The 16,037-nt window shown below is 42.2% G+C and overlaps 1 protein-coding gene across 1 annotated transcript in view; it reads right to left on the minus strand.

Annotated features, from left to right (window-relative positions):
* Nucleotides 1–2,550: 2,550 nt before the first annotated feature.
* brinp2 (bone morphogenetic protein/retinoic acid inducible neural-specific 2) overlaps nt 2,551–16,037 on the minus strand; it is a 106,487-nt gene continuing 93,000 nt past the window's right edge. Inside the window, exons 6-8 of the mRNA XM_034555872.1 lie at nt 8,857–9,079; nt 4,703–5,009; nt 2,551–3,372 (exon numbers count right to left, since the gene is read on the minus strand). Coding sequence (XP_034411763.1) covers nt 2,551–3,372; nt 4,703–5,009; nt 8,857–9,079 — 1,352 coding nt within the window. The remainder of the gene's footprint in view (nt 3,373–4,702; nt 5,010–8,856; nt 9,080–16,037) is intronic.

The following is a 16,037-nucleotide window of genomic DNA, read 5'->3' on the forward strand; positions in this document are numbered from 1 at the left end:
TTAAAGAACTTTAAAAGCTCAACTTTTATTAAGTGTGTAAACACCAGGAGAAGGAAAGGAAATAAAGGGCGCAGGGGTGGCCTTCTTCTTTCTTCTTTTAACTGACCCTCATATGTTTATGTCCCTGCTTTATTATACAGTCTTTCTGCTGTTCATAGTGAGAGTGAATGTGAGACATACGGAACACACCGGTGCCAGTTCATTAGGCACACCAAGCTAAATCTGATGCAGTGTGATGGAAAGCAAGGTTGTAATGATGCGCTTTTCAGTTTGGCAATGTTTAAAAAGAAAAAAAGAGGTGTTGATTCAACTTAACGGTCTGTACATTACAACACACATCTGTGAAATGGATGCATTTGTGTTCGCCTGGTGCACCTAATAAAAAGGCAGCAGCTGTAACTCAATTAGTTAACTCCTTTTGATGAAGACTTTTCTTTTTCATTTTTTTTTCTGGGGTTTAACCTGCAACACTGGCTCTGTCTTTTATTAGCAGGTGGTTCCGTGCCAGCTTCCCTATGTGCATGATTGGCAAAACTCAATCATAAAGCAGTTTGTTATGCAGGGGTTGTAAGCTATATTAACTGGTACTGAATATATTAACCGGATCGCTTTAACTACAAGATAAAACAGATTGTATTTGTTAATGTGTAAGGTAAAATAAATCATAATAAACACCCAGAAAGGTGCGGATACCAATACCGTCCAGCAGGTGGATGAGTGAAAAAAAAACAAAAAACAGGAAGCCTACTGGCTCCTGACGCTGTTCAAAGTTGACGTCAACCACTCTTTTTTTTATAAAACCTACTATTTATAAAACTTTTAAGATTTTGGGGGGATGATTCTGAATATGAGCTGCAAACATAGCACACATGGTATATCAGTGAGGATTGAAATCAAACAAGGAAGAGGATCCCACATAGATAAACCACTTTGTTTTTACTTAAGCAAGCTGAGCACAGAATAACTGCTGAAAATGACATACAAGGTTTACTGACTTTCAGTGAGAAATTAGTGAAGTAAATGTAGAATCATATCAAGTATCATCCTGATAAGTCCGCAGCTCTCAAGAGTACCATCGCTGTCCTGTAGAAACCTTGTAGCTCCAGTCGCCGCGGTAACCGGCAGCTGACATTGGACCCATGCATAAAAGAAAAAAAAAGAAATTGTTTCTTTGACCTGAGACTAAACCAAACTATTGAAAAAACATAAGATACACCAGTTCAACAGTTCAATCAGTTGCTGAGAGTTTGTCTAATTGGAGATAGAAGGTTTTTGCAGAACAATAACAGTATGCGAGTGCTGGTGTGCACTAGTGACTCAAAGTTTCACAACACCAAATCAAAACAAGTAGCTGCAGAAAGTGTGACTGGCATTTACATGAAAAAAGAAAAAGCGACATTACCACGTATTCTGGAGAATGTGTCGGTTGTTCTGTCTTGGTAGAAATATTGAAATATAAAAAGCAAAATACAGCCTCTGCTGGAAAATCAAACACAGAAACTAAATGTGCTTCTTATCTTAACATTGACTCTCCATATAAGGCATGAGTTTGTTTTTGTTATAAACATTTTTTTGGTCTTTGCACTCGGTTATCTAAAAAGCAATGTGCACTTGTCAACACCTGGGGTTAGATGGAGCGTTATTTACAGCGCTGTTTCCTCAGACCTTTTTGTTTCCACAATTTCCGCCTCCCCAAAAACAAAATAGCCCAACACTTAAGATAGTTTGCCAATGTGTTTACCTTCTTTTGGTATAGACACGCCACCAAGGACAGAACATCACTAACGGGCGTCTCACTCGGATGTTAAGCATAGATACTGTACTTACACGTTTTTAAATGCCAGATAAAATGGAAGGCAGGGGTTTAAAAAGAAATATTCAAAGACGGTAACAGGATTCAGGAATATCAAATTTAAACTGTGAAGCATAACATAACTCATTCACCACATATATAATATTATCCCTCCCCCTCCCCCCATAAGCTTGTTCGGTAGCCAAAGAAAATAGTGTTAGAAAAGGGGAAATCTTCTCTTCCATTTACTCATTTTTGAACACCCCTTAATAATTCCTCTTTACATATCAAAACCACCTTTATCTTTGCAAGGCAGATGTCTTAGGTATACTTCATGACGTCGGCTCTCTGAGGTTCCAAAAAAAAAAAAAAAAATCTGTGTGAGGGAGTCTTTTAACTTGATCCAGTCGTACAGTTTGCCAAAAGCAGGGCAGTAATAGCAAAAGTAAACCTCCGGGCTTGTACAGTAGAGCTTCTGAAAGAGTCCAAGTAGCAGTTGTTCTCTCAAAAGTCCACAACATCACTCCACTGTTTATCAAAAGGCTCTGGTAGCAATTTCTGACAGAGATATGTCAACAGAAAACCTGCCAAGAGTAACTGTAAGAAACGCCCAGCAATCAGCTTTCAGGGTTGGATGTTCTATTAATCCAGAGGCTTTGGGTCCAAGTGGATGATTTTGTTGTACTGCCCCTGTTCAGTCTAGCAGCAACTCCACTTTCTAACAACACTTCCGGAACCTGACTCGCATGCTAAGCGAGCTAGCTGCACAGCTGAGCAAGCTCAGGTTCAGGAGAGGCATTGGGAAGCTTGGAGTTGAAGAGCTGCAGAGAGTCCTTGATGCGTGCCACCTCTCCGGCGGACAGCTTGAGCCGGTGGCGCAACAGACACGAGAACAGGTCCAGGGGCTGTGGCGCTGGCGGGGACAGCCGGTTGACCCGGTCCCTCATCTCTAGCAACATCAGAAAGGCGGCGTCCTGCGTACCCTGCGTGTAAGGGTAGTCCAGTTGAAGGATGAGATCCTTGATGCCCTCGGGGTCAAAGTGCAGGCTGTAGCCGAACACTTTGAGGGTGTTGATCTTCATGTACCCGAGGTTGGACGTCTGGTCGTCCAGGTCCAGCGGTTCATAAAAGAGAGTTTCGTTCACCGTTGGATCGTCTGTGAGTATGCGGCTTCGCAGGTAGATGTGCACCGTTTCAAAGAAGGACTTCCACGTGTTGCCCATGGTCAGTGTCCAGTTGTAACACTGCGCCGTGACGACGGCGTCCAGTCGAGTTCTCTCCCAGTCGGGGAAGTCGGGCTGGTTCACTGGCATGAACCAGCTCTCTGAGTGACTTCCCCCAAAAGGATTGACATAAATCGCAGGCACAGGCTCCAGTGTTGAGTTCTTTGTCAGGCATATCTGGAAAGAAATGCCCATCAGCATGTGGATGAGGTTGGACTTATTTTTGTTACTCTTGAGCGTCAGCAACATTCTCTTCCTCCAGGCGGGGTTGAACCAACTCCCCAGGCGGACGTCGTTGCTGATGTAAATGGCGTGCACCTCGATTCTGCTGTCCAGTCGCTGAAGCAGGTACTTCACCTGGAGAGAGATTAAAGAAAAGTGAGATCACATTCACTCTTACAGGTCGACAGACACTAATAGACAGATCACTAAGTATGCTCTCACAATGCAACATGTATTCTCTTTTCATGGAACTCTGCTGCAGTTCGTTTGGGCAGTTATCGTATTCTTGTGCTGACCAAACTAAATTGTCCGGAGACGGTGGTCTTGACCCATATTTTAAACCCTAGTGCGGTTCCATTGCGTTTAGAACACAACCCAACCCAATTGTGTCTCGGACCTCTTTAAAGACGGACTTGGACTTCTGTAGAAGCCCCATAGTTGCTTCACATCTGGGCCGAAGAGAACTGTTACGCCCCCTGACTTAACTCCACCCTCTTCCCAGAAGAGGGCTGTCTATTTGTTTCAGGTCTGGCACGCTTGGAGTACCGCCACCTGAGAGACATCACTCAATCAGTGGGCTGGATATGTATACTCTCAGATCCAGTGCTCCTCTTTCTCTTTTCTCCTCCAAGCTGTGAACGGTCGGACCTGCTATGGTTATGGTGTCTGAGTGCAGGCTACCATTTGTGTCATTTTGGGGGAAGCTGTGTAGGGATTCTCTGCCATTTTTGTTGGTTTTCTCCTGTTTTGTGGCTAGACAAGGAGCTCAGTATTGTTTTTCCTTTTGCTACGGTAGGCCAGTGTGACCTTTATGTTCTAGTTAGCATGGGGGTTTTGGTTTATTGTGTTGGCTTTGGAGACCCTGACGCCTTTTGCTTTCTTTTTAGTTTTACATTTGTTAATCCATAAGCTGTCAATAAATCTTCCTTATTGCTGCTTAAGTATTTCACATGCCTTATTGGTTGCCTCCTTTGTTCCACCCTTGCCAAGGCTGTCTCTTTTATACATATTTGTTACGCCCTGTGTACCCCTAGGCTTCCTAGATGGGCCTTAACAAGAACATACAGAATACGCTAAGTGGTCCACAATAATAGTGACATTTATATAAAGTCGTTTTAAATAAATTGGAGGAGAGGGGATTCATGAGCAAAGTAATAAGTAAAATTGAGGAAATAAGCCATTCACTGCGTAGAAGTGACAGCTCTCGACACAAGAACGATGAATTCCCTCCTTGGTACACGCCCCTCAAGCAAATTTGCTGAACTTGCTTTTTCCACTGACAATGTACACGGCCATTGCTTTTATTATTAACTTGTGTTATGTTTTTTTCCTTTGCTATTATTAGTTACATATTTGTGTCATGCTAACATTTTTGCTATGGTCTTTAGTGTAATCCGGGGTACTCTGTCTTTGAAACCACAGATGTTTGACAACCTAAGGAATGCATATGAGAAGCTTTGAGAACCTCAGCATCCGGCATGTCCAAGTCAAAGTTCAAGTAGTGATCCAGGGATGCGGCGATGCTCGGCCGGCAGGAGCCGAGATGGAGAAGGTTGCCATGATGACAGGCTCCGCAGCGGGTGACGTTGTCGGCGGCGCAGGAGGAGCAGGAGGTGGAAGAGGTGCCCACCACGCAGGGAACGGCTCCCTGGCAGGTGGGCTGCTCCGCAGGGCAGCTGCAGCTCTTCACCTCCTCGGAGAAGGAGCCCTGCACACCGTGCTCATTGCAGTAGAGCAGAGATTGAGCCCTGCTCAGCCAGAACCCAACGGGCCTACAGGAGGAGGGGGAGAAGAAAATAACACAATAATGTGTTGTGTATACAGCACAGCACTTCACATTCGGACCACATGATGTTCACATGTAAACGAAAACATAGAAAGCTTTTATATTCTTTATTTACTTTCCGTTTTCATTATTTAAACAACCAATATATATTTACTGTGTTTATTCATAAAATGACCAGATAAGTCATACCATTCCAGTGCAAAACGTTGTTTTGACCGGTGTGACCCCTGTCCAGATATGAAACTAATTGGCAAGCAACCACGGCGTACTGTAGCCATCGGATCAAACAAACTGGATTCTAGAGAGCAGCCGACATACTTTGTTGTGCAACCCGGCAAATTGTAATGTTGCGCTCGTCTTGCGCTTCTGCGGGTTCAGTGTCCTCAACCTGGCAACCGGCCTCTATCTCCAGTCTGGGGAAGGGGGGGCAGGGGGAAGAATATTCCCTCCAATATTTAGAAACGGCAGTGCCAGTTTTAAACTCCATCTGTCTGTTACATATTAACGCCTTTAACTGAGACTACTACTTTGTCTGAGCATATAACTACATGTTATCCATTTCAAGGTCCCATATGGTAGTGCTAGTGTTGGTTTCAGAGAAGCCAAGTAAGTAGTTAAAAGTATAAAAGAGCTTGTTATTTGAGAGTGTGTCTCTCACGGAGGTGTGGAAGTAACTCTGGATCAGACTGGCATTTTATCTAATGGGGACTCTGGTTACAAAAAGAAGTCTGATTGCATCGAATTCTATGAGAAAATGACTATTTCTCACTTGATTTATTATGTCAGTAAAAACCAAGATGGCGACGGCCAAAACGCAGAGCTCAAAGTAGCAGTCCACCAATCGTTGATGTCACAGTGACTACATCCACTTCTTATATACAGTCTATGGGTTGTGTAGAGTTGTAATGGTTTTTAGATACTTGCACATGTAAATAGGAAAGTCCATGTTTTAAATTAATACATAAGAAAGATATGATAATCAATAAGGGATATTATGAAGAATATTCTGAAGGAATGTGTTTGGGAAACATGGGAGAAAAGTCACTGTCACTGTATAAGTATGTTACTGTAAAGGTGTAATCACTGAATAAGTATTATTGTAACTGTATGCTGATTGTTTTATGTTTTCTAGTTATCATAACTATAAAGATGACTCAGGTATGAATGGAATGTATTAATCCAAGGAGGCGTAGTCAAAGTAGTGGTCTCCCTAAGAGACTGGAAGAGAGGCATTTATTTTGAAGGAGCCCATCTTACTGTTTAGGGCCGAAAGGGAAGAGATAAGGGAAGTAGCATTGTGGTTTATTGCTTAGAGAAGTCTGCCTCCTTGTACTGATAGGCAAATAGCATGCTGTGTAGTTGAGGTATATGCATGCATACCTGATACTAACCAATGGAGAAGCTTTATGCTCAGTGTATGGATTGTACTTAACCTTTCGAAACTCTGTAAGGCATTTGTCCTCTCACGTGAAGGCGGTAGACAGTGAACTATTTTAACAGATTTTGATTCATATAAATTGTTATTATAGCCTGTGGACCCAACGACACGTGAGCGCGCCCGGCTGGGACAGAAATATATGCTTATGATCCTTATTCTTTTATTAAATACTTTATATTTTAAATTACTGGTCTCAGGACATCTTTAAAAGCGCGGGAAGCTCAGAATTTCGGTTGAACTTAACAGTTGAAGGCACTTGCAACTGGAGAGAGATGTGGAACGAAAACATAACATTTACATAAGTATTCAATATATATGTATGTATATATTTCTTCTATTCCTCATCCCACCGCCTCTTAGATTATTCTCAAAAGGCATGAACTTAGTGAAACACTAACGTTAAAGAGGGCAACGTTGATGAAAAAGCTTGAATAAGAGCCTTAAATGAGGATTTCCCCATAAACCACACTGAGTTTCACCTTCCATTTTCCATAGGTGAAAATATAATTTACAGTCCATATTACTTCAAAATTGGATTGTTTATCCGTGGCAATTTGACACCTTTTCTTTTCGTTTATAGAAGGGTGAGTATTTGGTATGACTGCAGCGAGAGATGAAAATGCAGACATACATAAATTACCATCCACTTTGGCGCGGTAACAGCAGCAACAAGTTCAGACTGGAAATTGGCTCTGCAGAGAGATTCTATCCCCGGGCTAAGTTCAGGAAATCACACACAACATTGCCCAAATGCTCGAGCAATTCCTACCCCTCAGGCCTATGTAAATAGACAGACAAAAAAGAAAAGAATGATGATAAAACAAATGGGTTGTGCAGTAGAAAACGGTGGAGCTTTTGCGGCTGAGCGGCCCCTGATACCGCCTCGTTGCTGGTACGAACTCTGGGTTACGACTGTTGAGTGACGGGGGTGAGACGGAGAGAGAGAGAGCGAGGGAGGGGCGACATAAAGGTGAGCGCGGGAAGAGGGAAAGGACTGTCAGGGAAATTGAAGTTTGCTGTAAGCAAGTGCCGGGCTGTCAACCCTGGGAGAGGACTTGATTACAGCGTGCCACGTTACCTCACCACACAAAGGCCTTCAACAACCGGTAACTAGACCCTTCATCCCTCTCCCTCTCTTAGTCCTCAACCTGCCGGCACATCTCTCTTCCACACTCTCTTACTTTCCGTCCTCCCTCGTCTCACCTGCTTTTCCAATTTCCCCGTCGGCGCGGCAACAAAACTGCCACGGAACGACGGCTGAGTGAAGCTTGCAAGGGTGTTTTTGGGGGTTCAGACGAGTCAACCACGGCTATAGAATTGACTCCGGCAAAGGGAGTCAGTCAGCCTGCCAAATTCTGGTGGTTTCAACAGCATCCTTGTGCTTTTTCTTTTTCTTTATCAGTGCAGTGGCAGCGTGGTGTGTTTTCCAAACACCTGTATGCTGGCAGATTAAAAACATGTTGCCCGGCATCGCGATGGAATTACAACCAAACTGGACAATCCTGAACCTGATAATGAACATCAATTAGTGGGTCTAGATGAATAAAACCGCTGACAAAATCACTTTTGAGATGTCCCCAGTTTCTGTTCCTGTGGCAGGCTGCAATATCGGCTCATGAGGTAAAAATAACACCCTGGAACGTTGGTTTATTTCCAGTATCTAAACTGATATTTATTATATAAGATGTTGACAATTACTTTTGCATGAAGTTGTTTCTAGGCCACTCCATCTGGGAGAGTCACAGGTCGTTGATACAGATGATTCATTCAAGTACATGCAGGCTTCGGCTATCTACACAGTGATGCTACGACTGTCATAATGCCCAACTGCTTTACACAGTGAGACTGTTGTACAATCTTTTGATAGCAGAGACGACACATAGCTGAAGCCGCAAATATGTATATCTACAAATACATGTTTTGGATGGGAATCGGGTTAAAGGGAGCAATTGTGTACCCCACTGGCATGTTTCCCACCTTTCCCGTGTGTATCACTTTTCGGGGTTTTAGCCAAATTCGAAGCGGAGCTATTTCCAGATAGATGGTTCCGAGTTTTCCCCAACGTGCCCCACTTGAGGTGGGCTGTTAGAGAGCCTACAGCTGTGATGAATCAGCACAAAGCAGCCACGAAAAACTTCTCGGAATAATAAATGATGTCTTCTTCAGTTTTGGAATCAGTTCGTTGGTCTGTTTGTCAGCAGGATTACGGAAAAAATACTAGCCCCATTATCATTAAACTGGGTGCATACCGCGGGCCGAGAAAGATTCAGAAAAATCCGAATCACGGGTCAGATGCTCCCATTATATTATGGAAATAGCCTTGGTGGAGGTCTCTGAGTGCTCTCTGAGTGCATTTCTAGTTGGGTTTGATTCCTGTAGTGTGACGGTGGCTTACCTCTCTCTCGGCAGACTGATGCGAGGATGTTTGGGGCAGCGCTTGCTCAGGGTGAACAGTTTCCTGACGACCTTCTGGGCTTTGCCCACGACCAGGGCGTTGTTGGACTCCAGCTGGGCGTAGCGCTTCTGGAGGGACAAGTCGGCCGACCAGAAATTGGCGATCGTGGACACGTTCAAGAACCGGTCGGCGGGCAAGCGCTTAAGCAGGCCTTTGAATTCATCTGCAGGGAGTTAAAGGGGGACAGAAAGGTGGAGAAAGAGAAAATAGAACAAATTGAGATGAGCAGTTTAGATGTTGTTGTTATTACCCCCTTTCTTTTGAGCAAAGCCATTCACCACGCTCTATTCTATCCCCAGTGCCGTGCAGAGATAATGAGTTAAGGAGCTGGAGGAGTTTCATCTGTCACTAGAATAAAAATACAAGATGCTGTTGTGTTCTAATGATTGGCAATTACAGAGTAAACACCTGTGCTTCAGTCTGACCTTCTACTCATTCACCTCCCCATGAGAAGATCATCGTATTCACAGTAGCGCCATTTTCATCATTGTCACTTAGAAACGATTGTAGGGTATAGTGTCACTTAAAGATGGTCATTTGTCTTTGAAAAACCAAACTAGTTATGATAAAATCCATAATCACATGCTGAAGAGATCAATTACGACACGTGGTAACAATGGTTGGTGGAAATGAAAATCACCCCCCTCCCCCAGAAGAGAAATAAAAAACTGTTCTGTAACAGCAACAAAAGCAAATTTGAAATACATACATGTGTTCAGTTTCAGTCAAAGGCATTTCATCTCACTCAAACCTCTGCCAACAACCTCCAAAAATACGTCAATCAAAGCCTGCATCGGAATCAACTCTATTCATAATGGCAATGAGCATGGACATGAATTGTATGAGTTGTATTACCTTTTTATGAGAAATGCTAAAAGGAGGCAAACACTTTCATTAGACTTGCCTGTAAATATTACATTCCCAGAACATATTCCAGTTACTGTATTCTCAGATGGTTCTGTGCAACAAATCATCTGGCCCATCAAGTTCATTGATAGTTTAAAATATGGCAACTAGCAGCCGGAGACGGCATCCACCTGCCAGTCAAAGCGGCCATGTTCTTAATGATCATAACCTAAAGCCTCAATATAATTGAATAAGAACAACAATATGTTGTTAGGAACGAGGCTGTAAAGATCAAAACCGTACCACGCTGTAAACATGCTTTTTGTTGCTGCTGTAAAATTGGCCATTTTAACATGGAGGTCAATGGACTTTGAATCTCTTTTCGAGTCGACCTCAAGTGGTTATTTGAAGAACTCCAGTTTTTGGAACTTTCAAGTTTTCAGCACTGGAGTTTGCCGCTTGGTAAGGTTATGGCAAGTGTCCAATCTTTCTAACCCCATGACTGCTAGTTTGTAAAGCAGGTTCTCTGTAGTGAATGTGGCGAACATCTTTAACCCCATTCTGGAAAAACCCAGATGACATCGATCTCAAGGAATTTTGATAAATGAGTGGAATTTTGATAAATGATCATTTTTTGCTTTTTTTTAATACCAAAAGGTGTGTGTCTGCTTTTATTGTGAGAGAACTTTAGCTTTTTATTTCAAATGAAAACTCCCAATGTTTTAAAGTAAGAGCCCAGAGCTATTATTTGAAAAAATAAGAATGTGTGCTCGGCTTTACTGGCCTCATGCTGTTCTGGAAATGTTCTCAATGTTCTGTTCGAAACATTTTCAAAGTTTTCCCTGAAGGGTGCCTAAGTCATAACAGCACTTACTCTGTTGTACCAGACGCATGGACATCTACGGCCCCAGCCAAACACTGATCAAATCAAATGGATGTTATTTCACAAGTGTGTGTGTGTGTGTGTGTGTGTGTGTGTGTGTGTGTGTGTGTGTGTGTGTGTGTGTGTGTGTGTGTGTGTGTGTGTGTGTGTGTGTGTGTGTGTGTGTGTGTGTGTGTGTGTGTGTGTGTGTGTGTGTGTGTGTGTGTGTGTGTGTGTGTGTGTGTGTGTGTGTGTGTGTGTGTGTGTGTGTGTGTGTGTGTGTGTGTGCGTGCGTGCGTGCGTGCGTGCGTGCGTGCGTGCGTGTGTGTGTGTGTGTGTGTGCGTGCGTGTGTGTGTGTGCTGAATCTCCAACATAAAAACAGACCATTTGAGTAAATTACACGGAGTATAACACCGGGGCAGAAGACACAGCGCGCACTCCCGCGCTGGGTTTGCCAAGAGCGTTCCGGTGTTCGGATCATTGGAGGTCCATTATGAACCCAGAGGGCAAATAGTATGCCAGTGCGAAGCCTCTGGGAAACTCGACACCTATTATCTTTTTCACCCAAAGCCAGCTAAGTGAGACCTTCTCGGATTGTTCTGGGTCTGCCGGAGAATCCCATTCCCAAACGCTGTTGTTGGCAGGGAGACGGCGGTCAGGTAAATCTGCAGCCAAGCCTCCCCGAGCTGAGCCCAACTGATGAGACTCAAGCCTATTACAGTGTTCGGTGATCCCAGATGACACGCCGGTCCGTGTCTCTCCTTCCTTCTCTTCGTCTGTGTCTGTCTCTGTTTCTCTTCTGGACTATGGCGTTGTCTCTTTCGAGCTGCTTCCTGTCTGTGTCTGCGTCTCTTGTTACTCCCTTATCTCTCTCTCTCTGAAGCCTTTCTGTGCGGCACCATTAACTTCATCGCTCTGTTTGCTGGCTGCATTCCTCAGATGGTCTGCGTTTACTCTTTGTTTCATGTCTCCTCTACTGAGCTTCACAAAGCATTAAAAGCTACACTCACTTCATTGTTTGTCCATTGCGGAGGCGAAATGCATTCACATGCATGCCACGGGGAAGTTGATGAATATATAGGCACCAGAACAATACTATTTTCAGTTGCTATTAGAGAAGACATATGCTTAAGATCTGAATTGAAATAATTAGGTGCAGAAGTGAAAGAACAAAAAATTAGCTATGAAAATGACATTGAAGTGAACACGTATTTTTGTATTTTGATTGATATAGCTTTCAATTTTGGATTCTTGGTTCAAATTGACATTGTTGTATAGTATACTGCTTTCTAACTATATTCACTATTAGAAAATGGTCTGTATTATTCAGCTTTTATTTAGTGCCTCAACGTCTTGTGCTCAGTTTCCTAAAAAAAGTTGCCTCACATAAATGGTATTTTTGGAGACAAATTTGGATAGTGGCGCAAAGTTTTTCTAAAGCAAATAAACATGCTTTTTTTATGTCGATTGAAGCCTAGAAGGCACTAAAATCAAACACAAGATTCCTGAGCATTTATTCCTCTGACTTCTGATTACAGCCTCTGATTAGACGACAGACTCAAGTGTCCAAAGAGACGCTGCATTGCAAAGCTCATGAAAGTGATACGAGCGCAACAGTTGGCTGACTACAATATCATAAGCTACAAGGTCTATATTAGTGTAGTTGTGATTTGGCATTGTACAGCAAATGTGTGTTTGGATGGGAAACATTTAGCAGTCAGAAATAAATCAATGCGCTTCATAATGAAATCTTAATGTTATAAATTGGCACATTTGAACAGGCTGCCGATCATTTGTAGTTGTTGTGAACACAAACTGTGGAATTAACTGTGGCTGCTGTCGGGGTTGCTACTTTATTGTTCATTCCTGTAAATGTGGAAATACAACCCGTTATCTACAGCTACTTTCTTCCAATACGGCTAACCGAGATGGCAGGTCACCTCATCTGAAACCTCCCATTAGTAATAGAGTTATCTCATTTGGAATGCCCCATGTGATTTTGGTTTCCTCAGCACAGTCATGCCGTGAGTCAATGTGACCACAAGCCGGTGGGATCAATACCTCCATACACTTCAACACGCTCTCCTTCCCGTCTTTTTTTCCCCCCTCCATCAGTGATTAACGCAGAGTGGCACACACACATTCCTACACATCCACCAACTACCTCCCCCCCCCTATTCATTGTCCTTTTTAACACTCCCTGCGCATTATTCCACCGCCCTCTCTCTCTCTCTCTCCTTACACACTCTAAGAAGTAATCATTAGCGCTGCTTTCACACTGGAGGAATTTGTCTGTCTGTTTTTCTCCCTTGCCTGACATTTATGACTCTGTGTCCCAAATTTATGGACAATTTGGCTCACTCAAAATCTATCAGAGAAAGAGGCCATTCCTCCCCCCCACACACCATAATGGGTGACCGCGCCGCCCTGAAATCTCCATCTCCGGGCTGAGTTAGTGATTCATGACATCATCAAGTGCAGGCGACAGCTAAGTGACTGGCTGTGTTGAGGCCTGTTCATTTAACTCCCCACAAGGACGCGAGATATTACAAAGAGGCAGCTACAGTGGAGTGGAGAGAGAGAAGTCAACCAAACTCTACCGCTGTTTGGTGTAAGCCAACTATGGAAAAAAAACTATTGGAAAAACATTGTGACAGACAACTATGTCCCACACCAGGCTGTGAAGTCCAACCATTGGACACCTTTTGGATGTATTGCAATAAAAAGTTGGGACAAACATTTATGTCCCACACAAGGCAGTGTACCAATCACTGTTGGTACTTATACCTATGAAAAACATATGCACTGTAATTCGTATAAAACCCACGTGATTGTGAGCAAACTAACAAGACTTTGACTTTGACCGGTCCTCAATGAAACCAAAGACTAAATGTATCTAGCTTTTGTTACTTTACTTGCATACTTAACGAATGCCACCTCCGTAAGTTCGGTAACAAACTACTTACTTCACATAACAAAAAAAAATCCTGAAGTTAAACAGGCGTTGCTCTGTCTCTCATGTTGGACATTCATAGGAGAAATGGAAAATAACTTTTCTTAAGATATTATACGAACACACTATGATGGTTTATGGTTTGTGTATATATATATATATATATATATATATATATATATATATATATCATACTCGCACACTAAAATAAACTGTAATTTGGTCAATTGAACATAAATAAAAACGTAAAACATTGTAATGGTTAATATTTTATTTTGTTATGATCTGTAATATTTGTTTGCAAAAAGGCACAATTCAAATGATTACAAATACTATTGTTATTTAAATGTTTGGTTTGAATAAAAAAAATCTGGGTGGGCAATATTAGTTTTTATTGACTTATACGCGACAAGATGAGATTTGAACACATGACAACATTATGATTTACCTTTACTGAGTAGATCTTGAACGCATCATAACTTGTGGAAACCAGAGACCTTACTTCAGGCATCGAACACAACATTTGAGACGAGGTCCCCATCAATGCTGGGTTTCCGGGTTTTAGGGCCCGTCCCGCAGCACTAAAGGGACGCTGTTTAAACGTGCCGTTTCCTTCCTGTATCGTTCCCAAGCTTCAAAACTATTTTGTCCCCTGATTTCTCTGCCAGTGTCGTTTTGTATCACAAGGATGGAGGCCTCAGTGGAGCTTACACGCAGCTGGCATTCTGTCTGATGTGAATTCTGAGCTTGTGTCGTCGTAATAACGTTCACCTTCCTTTGTGGGGATAATGTTAATCTTCAAGTGTACATATTTGGTTGCCAGCCTGATGTTTGTGCTTATTGAATCGTATTATATTTCCCTGTCATCTCCGTATTCAGTATGCTTTGAAAAAACACGTCTCTCTCTTTCAGATTCTCCTTCTTCTATATATATATATATTTTTTTTGTTCATAATGTGTAGAATTTAAATATTCTGAAACATTTACACAAATCAGCTCTCAGCCCTTGCATTCTCACTCACTGTCAGCGTCACCGTCACAGATGGAATTAGAATGGATGGGTGTTACAAACTGCCTGTCATACATGTGCATGTGTACGGCGAGAACATCTCCCTTGTCTTAAGGAGCCTCTTTTCTTTCCCAGCGCAGTGCCCCTGTCTGCCAGTCACATCTCAGATCCTCTCATTAAATCCCACATGATTTCTCGCAACAACAACTTCAATAATCGGCCTTCTTCTCCCCGCTCCTTTAACTCAGTTGCAAACATGACAGACAATAAGGTTGCAGTTGGGATGTCTGCAGGCGAGCACTATGACGTCCCCCCTCCACTCTCTCCTCCAATCCGCAGTGACGCCGGCTGCTGGGGGAGACGGAGCGGAAAACAGAGGGTCCAGAGCTGTCGAGTGAGCTGCTATCTCCATCACTTCAAAGCGTCTGTGCCACATTAAACGCACCATCCATCATACGCCGCTGACACCGCTCCTCACACAATAGTTAGCAGGGAGGATTTTGTTTCTGGCAGTCTCTCTGCAGAGCCACTGTATTAAAAAAAAACTAGACTTTTTGAAGTCACTGCTCAGTGGATTGATCGATCTCTCAGAACACTTTCTCACTACTTTAAAAAAACTTTACTCACCCTGAATCCTGGAAATACATTTCTACATTTTTATCACACATATATATATATATATATATATATATATATATATATATATATATATATATATATATATATACATATATATATATATATATATATATATATACATATAAAATGTACTTTTTTAATTCATAGATATTTGTACCCTATGGAGTACATGCAAAACAGTTTGTAAATGTTAACAGCATCCATTGTCGCTCGCACATAAAACAAAATGTATGTCATTTAAAAAAAAAAGAAATATATATACATATTTTGTGTTTGTTTATATATATTTATTTTTTAATATACTGTAGAGACATTCAGTATATGATAAAAGTGTGTAAATGTTAAAAACGTCCATTGTCAAATATTAGAAAAAACTAAACAAAGTATATATATGTGTGTGTATGTATATATACTGTGTATGTGTACAGTGAAAAGTGTAAATGTTCACAGCGTCCATTATCACACATCTGGATCTGTGAATCCTGTCAAAAAGCTAGAGGGTGGGAAAAAAAAGGTATTTTTTCATTCAGCAGTGATTGATTCATCACAATACGCACTTAATTACATTTGCTACTCAATAAACTAAGCTTTCTGTTTTCGGATTAGCCCATAATCCCTTAAAGACTTGCAGTTTTTCCAGACACATCTTCCATAATTAGTCAAAAATCCTTCAAGAGGACGAGGGCGCCGTCTGCGCTTGACTCGGGCTCAACTCATAAATTCTTCATCAACTATACACAGAACTATTCCTTATTAACGTAATAGTATTAAAGTTGCATCTATCCCTGCAGAGGCGGAGGCTTTGGGAGAC

The sequence above is a fragment of the Cyclopterus lumpus genome, chromosome 17, assembly GCF_009769545.1.
Source record: "Cyclopterus lumpus isolate fCycLum1 chromosome 17, fCycLum1.pri, whole genome shotgun sequence".
Lineage (NCBI taxonomy): Eukaryota > Metazoa > Chordata > Actinopteri > Perciformes > Cyclopteridae > Cyclopterus > Cyclopterus lumpus.